Source organism: Seriola lalandi, unplaced genomic scaffold (assembly GCF_002814215.2).
Source record: "Seriola lalandi dorsalis isolate HSWRI2012SDOR001 ecotype SW California unplaced genomic scaffold, Sedor1 jcf7180002055008, whole genome shotgun sequence".
NCBI lineage: Eukaryota > Metazoa > Chordata > Actinopteri > Carangiformes > Carangidae > Seriola > Seriola lalandi.
In genome coordinates, this window is record NW_019525551.1 from 2,081,987 (window position 1) to 2,089,949 (window position 7,963).

At 38.1% G+C, this 7,963-nt stretch overlaps 1 protein-coding gene across 2 annotated transcripts in view; it reads left to right on the forward strand.

The window, feature by feature from the left end:
* Positions 1 to 6,537: 6,537 nt before the first annotated feature.
* The window catches only part of gal (galanin/GMAP prepropeptide), a 10,624-nt gene continuing 9,198 nt past the window's right edge, over positions 6,538 to 7,963 (forward strand). Inside the window, exons 1-2 of one of the 2 annotated variants that reach the window (XM_023397447.2) lie at positions 6,538 to 6,654; positions 6,760 to 6,840. In XM_023397447.2, coding sequence (XP_023253215.1) covers positions 6,760 to 6,840 — 81 coding nt within the window. In that variant the 5' untranslated portion in view covers positions 6,538 to 6,654. The remainder of the gene's footprint in view (positions 6,655 to 6,759; positions 6,841 to 7,963) is intronic. The other variant, XM_023397448.2, reaches the window with a different exon arrangement.

Genomic DNA, 7,963 nt, shown 5'->3' on the forward strand with positions numbered 1-7,963 from the left:
AAGTTTTAGGGTTAAAATGACAGATTAGATAGTTAGAATCTTGAGTTTATGAGTTCATGCCTTTTTTTCTCACAGCATCACAAACTCCACTAGATTTGGTTCATAGTGTACAGACTTATTGTTGTGTATTATATCATGTATAAGTATAAACAACAACAATTGTTTGCTGCTGCTCTGTCTTCTCCTTCCTGTTCTCCCTTCAGTCCTCTCTCTGTGTTCTTCCTCAAGATGTGTATAAGAGACAGGGTCAGTGTGTGATGTTTGTGATTACAGACTGAAGGTGGAGGAGTGAGGAGAGAGCCCCCTCCCTCTCTGCTGTACTTTTCACCTGCCTATTAAATTGTTGTGACCACTGCAGGGAGGATGTAAAATATATCTAATACAGTTTGTATGTTTTCCTCTCATAAAAAATTTGGTTGAATTTCATTAGTGTGTATTTCTTGCTGTGGGCTTCTGAATAGCTTCTAATAACCTTCAATTGTAACTATGATAATAATAAAACAAATCAGTATTACTTTTACTAGGCTGTAATATGCTCTCAGCAGCTTTAATCCACCAGCAGTGCGTGAAATCCTCCTGACAAACCTGGATCTGTGTCATTCAGCAGAGTGATGTGTCCAGAGTCAACATCCGAGCTCTGGTTAACTTCTCCCTCTGCTCCTCACGCTCATTACAACACAAGGACTGTGATCATCTGTACCAAACCAAGTCCACATGAAACCAAGTCCACACGTAACCAAGTCCACACGAAACCAAGTCCACACGAAACCAAGTCCACACGAAACCAAGTCCACACGTAACCAAGTCCACATGGAACCAAGTCCACACGTAACCAAGTCCACATGGAACCAAGTCCACATGGAACCAAGTCCACATGGAACCAAGTCCACATGAAACCAAGTCCACACGAAACCAAGTCCACATGTAACCAAGTCCACATGGAACCAAGTCCACACGTAACCAAGTCCACACGAAACCAAGTCCACACGTAACCAAGTCCACACGGAACCAAGTCCACATGAAACCAAGTCCGCATAAAGGTCAAGGTTACTGTGATCTCACAAAACATGTTTTTGGTCATAACTCAGGAATTCATACATTAATTATGACACAATTTAACTCAAATGTCTCTCACATGAGACAGTTTTGACAAAGCATAAAGTAAAGCATGTATTACTACTGCTGTGTGGACATTAAACGCTCCATGTGACTGGTTTATATAAGTTAAAGGGCTATTTGTAAGTTTTCTCTGCTGCTTTCTTGCTGGGAGCAGGTGGTGATGATTGTCTCTTGACAAGAGCTTCAGCCATCGTTCCATTTACAAAACAAGAGGTTAGAATACGTCCTCTGAGCATTCTTCTGTCTTCTGGACAGACTGGAAGCTACGGTGATGAGATGGGCCTGGGCTAGCTGGTTAGCATGCTAACTTCAGGAGAGGAAAAGACGTGACAGAGACAAGAGTTAACATTGGTGTTTGTTTCCACTTCTGGAGACAGCTTTTGGTGAGTAAAGGAATAAAGTTTGATGTTGGATGCATGTTTCTTCTAGACTGGTAAGTAAACAGCTGCTAATGCTAATGTTAGTTATGTAGCAATAGCAAATCTTACATATAGCTCCTTAAATAACAGATGTCCGTTGATTTCAGACCGGCTCTTGTTCAGCAGACTCTTCAAACGAAAAGGTGGTGACCCAAACTGTTCAATATTAAATTAATAACACCTAATGATATGAATAGTCACACTAATAAATACAAATATATTTAATATAATCATGTAAGAATTGAATTCATTTCTAAACCATTGAAAATAGATATATTTTTTTCAACATATGTTTTTTCCATAATAAAATTCTTCTTCAAAATGACAATTTTATTTCATAGTGTCAGTCAGTCAGAACAAACAGGGCAGAGCCAGTGATGTGATTGGCTGAGGTTTCTGTGTTTGGATTTCTGACCGTGCTCTTCTCATTGGTTCTGAATGGGTGGAGATCAGTAATATGTATTTCCTTGCACCAACTGCATTTAAGCAACATTTGAATCAAAGTCAGATGATAAATGTGGGTTTATTGGCTTATTTTGCTTCACTGTGAATAAAATCTAATCAAAGCATGACCTGACAGACCTGGCAAGTTTGTTCTGGAGTAAATTAAGAAGTAAGAAGAATATCGTTTCCTTCTTCTCTCTAGTGACATTTACATCTACTCCACTGCTTTGAAAAACTGAACAAATGTCGAGTTCCTCAGGATGACGTGTCAGCAGTTTCCACTGATACTTATGGAAGCCAAGAAAGGCCATACTCACAAATATTAATTCTCCCGTTATATCACAATAACAAAGCTCGTTATCCCAAGATATTATCAGGGGAAAATGGTTCTTTTTTTTAATATTTTTTTAGATGATTATCCCGTTATCTGTTCTCAGCATAATTACTTTGTTAATCAGAGATCAGATGCAGATGGCAACTTCTAGAGCTGTAAACTGAAAATGTCAGGACAACGCATTCCACTGTCAGTTAATATATAATATAATATATACAGTATATAATAATACAAAAAGCTGATCAGGCCTCTGTTATGACTCAGTAAAATACTGTATGATGGACCTCATTCCAAGTGGCTGGTTATTTTGTATGAAGATGTTTTAGTTGTTTGCTCTGCAGAGATGAGCCCAAGGACCAAAGTGAATGAAGGTTATTAGGATTGATTATTAGTATCAAGACCATCCAGCTCCCAGTGTGGTGTCAGGGAACCTCAGTGCTTCATCAGTAGGTTCCTCTGGGTCCTGACTGAGATGACACATTGTTTAATTTCACTCTTTCAGCCTCTAACATTATAATAATCAGGTTTATGTTGATGATGTTTTTCGCTCCTACTGAAGAAAGAGAGAGACGTTGTTTCACTTACACTGTAGATATAAAGTGTGTATTAGAAGATAATGTAATTAGGTTGTTAGAGGGGCTGTGAACCAAGGTACATCAAATAACACAAATATTCCTGATGGGCAACTTACAAAAGGTTTTGTCCAGATCACAAAAGCTTATCTTTTAAAACACCAAAGGGTTTTATCTACGATATGCAGACATACATTATTACAAGCATCAACATACAAACCGAGCTGTTTCCAGATTGGAGGATGCTGTTTTGTGGTAACGTGGCACCATGTCCCTCGTTCAGTCCATAGACTGTAAATAAAGATGGACATAGCCTTTGTGACGTCATCCACAGGTTTCTAAAGAGCAGTTTTGAAGCTCAGAGTGAGCTGCTCCACTGTCGCAATCTTGGCAGTATCTGATTGAATGCACAAACACAAAATTATATGTGATAAACTGTAAAAATACAGAGCAGATGTTACAGTCAAAAATGATTAAATTACAGTATATTATTGTTGATACATGTTCATTTAACAGTAGAATAACAAACATATGATGTCAAAAAACATTAAAAACAATTACCTTTCAGGTTTATTTCTATTAATTTATGGCTTTTATTAGTTCATTTAAGAAACTGCTAAGTATATTTACAGTAATGTTCTATTAAGATGTTGTTTTTTTCCAGTACAATAAATAAGAACTAATGTATAAATACACAGTAAGTACATAAAAGCCAGATCTGAGAAGACAAATCTCTTCACATTTATAGTATTAACCAGTCATTTTACAGAACTATTATATTTTTAAAAGTTCATTGGCTAGTGGAAAAACAAGCATAGTACATCAAAAATAGCTACATTTAAGGCCAATCTCTGTAGTAGTTATTATTTGAAACAAACAAACAAACCAACAGACCAGGGATGTGTTCAGTACGACTGACTGCTGGCAAACAATGTGGCAGGTTAATGCTACATATGTCCATATAATTTCTCTCTTTCTATAACATTGATCAACATCATATCCAGGTCACTAACAAGTACAAGGTTATTTTACATTCCATTATTTACATCCTGCATTATTTCTTTTATTTGTCTAGTTTGCATGACACATCTACCAGTAACTCTAATCTGTACAATGTACCCACCTAGAAAACAAATCAGTATTGATTATTGATTTCCAGATTTGCTAAAACAGAGTCAAAGCAGCTGCACCAACAAGTCAGAAGAGAAAACTCATCTGAGACAGAACAAGTCTGCATCATAATGGGATTTAGATTAGAAGAGGACAGACAGTGTTTACCTGCATGTCAATAAAAAATATTTTGCTCATCAATCAATCCAACCTTCATGAATGGCTATATATATATATATATAAACACCTGGAAATCACACAGTTCAGCTGCACCACAAACTACATACATCGGAATCAACATTTCTAGCTACATTACAACCTTGAGTTTATTACAGAATTAGAGTGTGTGATCATTTAAGTCATAGAATCTAGTAATCCTTATTTCTGTTAAACATTAGAAGTGGGTGTTTTTACAGTGTGGAACAAGCCTCGTTGACCTATCATGAATCTTTCTGTTTGAAAATAAATATTATAACGTGTATTATAACATGATGCTCATTCAGGATGCAGCTTTGTCTCAGTAGCTTTAACCCACTCTATCCGGTGACTTCTGTGTGGGGACACACACTTGTAAAGATTTGCTCAGTGTTCCTGTTTCCCTGGCTCTTTGTGTGTTGGCCTGAAACTTTGACCTCACACAGCCTCCTAACATAGACCAGTAGCTCTGGCTCCAGTTTCACCAAGCTGTGTGAGACTGGTCTGTAGTGTTGGTCCAGTCTTCATGTTGCTCACAGATCAGTCTGATGTTTGTCAGACTGTTTCACTAAAATAAAGACTGACTCATTTTGAACCAAAAAACTGTAGACACTTTATCCCCAGGCTAACTCAGGTCTAAGACCAATGTTACCATGGCAACAACCATTACACCAGTACTGACCAACAACAAAAAACGGGAAAACATGATTCATAATTTTTGGTTTGCTAACATCGTTATGGAGAGAGCAACGCGAAGGAAGAGACTTTTTAGAGGCTGCAGGGTTTCTTTTTTTTCGAAATCAAATTTTTCTTTTTACTGTTTCTCTCAAGTAAAACATGCTGAATTCTTCCAGTAGACAAACATTTTCTTTGGGGGTAAAAAAGTCTTTATTAACCCAGAATTCATTGTACCACAGTCCGGCTTAAGATAGTCAACATCTAAACTGCCTTGTGCAACAGATGAGTTTAGACTCAGTCTATCTAGTATAGTCTGAAGTCTGACTGTTTGTGATATCTACGACACAGAACATATGCTGTGTCTGAAATCACTCCTTATTAAATATACAACACATTACATATTTTGTTACTGCTAACAATTCCACAATGCAATAGATTGGATTTGAAAGATGAATGATAATGATGATAAAATGAATGTTATGAGTGAGGACTGATAAATGTGTTTATGTAGAAGTAGTGACTGACAGAAGGCGGGAGGGGTATTGGATTCTGCTGTGGGTGTCTTTTATGGAACATAGCTTCATCTCTGTCCATGGTGCTGAACCATTACACCTGCATTACACCACGCCTCATGTGGGTGATCTTCAGCTCTGTCCATGGTGCTGAACTATATATGAATTGCTGCTGTGGAGTTGGTTTGTACGGAAGTTGAGAAAGGCACATACTCACAAATACTTTTTTATCGCGTCATCTCAAGATAACAAAACTCGATATTCCGAGATAACGAGATATTATCAGGAGAAAACAACTTTGACGGAACCTCATACTCTAAGGCCCAGTAACACTCCTTCCTTAGCAACAATCCTTATTAACTCGTTAGCTGACGAGAACTGATTTGAAGATAATCTTGTATGAAAAGACACAGTTTGATTTCTGCCCTTGATTGAAATATTCTTTGATGTGTTGATAGATGCGTCGACCTGACATTTTCAGTTTTCAGTACTAGAAGTTTCCGCACACTATACACAATAGGGTTAAGAGGAGCCTCCTTGCCTACGATCTGACTGGATAAATCCAGCAACCTCTTCCAAAAACAGATTATATGGGGCCACTCCCACATACAATGAGACAAAGAACCTTTATGGCTATAACATTTAGTACAGGTATCAAGGATGTTGGGGTTAAAGTGATACATTTTACTATTAATTTCCATCTTTATTATTATATCAGCACAACTGCTCTGCTACTTCCGTTAAAATGTAATTTACCAAATTTTATGTCAAAGTAAAATCAGTAAAAATCTGCACCAACACTATGAAAGACGTACAAGACATTAAGATAATCATAGGGAAGAGGTCCTAAAAGATAAAGTCTGTGATGCTCGTGAAACAGATGTTTATTGACCCTCTGCTGCTCCTGGAGTAAACACGTTAAAGCCACTGTATCAGATTAGGACAGAAGGATCGCGCAGACCTTTTTCCCTCTTTAAATTCAATCCAGTGTCTCCGATTGCGACAAAGAAAAAATCTGATGATGGACTCATATGATATTGAATTTCATTACGCGCCTTGTTCGTGACCTGCCCATCCCGTGTGCAGGAGGGGGGCTGCTGACGCGGGCTGACAGCAGCGGGGTCGGGCTGCAGCGACAATAAAAGGTGGAGGAGTCCTCACTTCATCCCAACCACTGAGTCTCCCCGCCACACACACACACACACACACACACACACATACACCAACTTCTGCGTTCAGGTGGAACAGACGGCGGGAAAACCACATCCAAGGTAAGTCACTGCTTCTGCAGACTTCACTCCTGCTGACCAACATGATGAGACAGTGTCTGCGTGTCCTCCTCTCCGCTCATGTCCTCTCTCCTCTGTCTGTCCCAGATGCAGAGGTGCTTCGGGATATTTTGCGTGTCGCTCATCTTCTGCGCTGCTCTGTCTGAGACCATCGGGCTGGTGATCGCGGTAAGATGTTCACTAGTCAGCACAGCTCTCAAGTCATTTTGCTCTTGACACAATTTTCAAATTTGCAACCCTAAAAGTAAAAATCTAAACTGCACTATTTATGTAATAAAACTTGGACACAGAAGTGTGTTCAGTGATATGAACATGATAGAGGACAGAAACGGTGTGTGTTGGTACCTAAACCAAAGTCCTGGACTGAAGTTAGCTGAAGCGCTGTTGCTGTCTTTCTGACACTTTCTCCACCTGATATTATTGGTTAACATTGGTGGAGGCGTGCTGACGTAAGAACACATGATATTTGTTTGTTGTTGTTGAATTGTGACATGAGAACAAACAAAGACATTGATTTTTTGGCATATATTGTTGAATAGGGATACAACATGGTTAGGATGGATTTGAAACAATTATATAGGATAAAATAGGGAGTATATACGGGAGGATGTATGATAAACCTTTAATTAGAAAAATATATTTAATCATAAAATATCTTGTTTTTGTCGGAATTTTCAGAGGGTTGGAAAGACAAAGGGAAGAGTTAAGGTTAAGAGTTTGATGGGGGTGAGGTTTTAGTTAATCTGAAAAATATAATGTGACAATTTACCCTGATGGGACAACTCTGTATTAAAGTGAGCAGTAAATATAAAAATTGTATTGTATCATTTGCGCACAAGATTTTATTGTTTAACTTGGAAAATGAGAGACTGTGATGTACTGAGACCAAGACATTGAGGTGAAAGAAACTGGTGTGACAAGATGCCCCGGTTTCCCCTAAAGTAATAATGTAAAAGTGAAAAATCATGTAAAAATAACTAATTATGTAGCCTGATTAAAAATGACAATATAAAAAATAGACAGTGAGTGTATAGAAAGAGGTTAAATACAATAATTGTATAGATATAAATATCAGAATAGAGCTGTAGCTTATACAAAGGTGTGTACAGTAAAATGTGCAGTATGTAAAGTAGGTAATAAGTGTGTGTGTCAAATAAGTTCCTGATACATCCACAAAGACTGTATGATACCAGTACAGCTGTGAGCAGAATTTAGTTAGAGATCCTCCACAGGAATCAGCTGTTTGAGTTTTTCTTTTATGCAGTGCAACCCCCCCCCCCCCCCCCCCCCC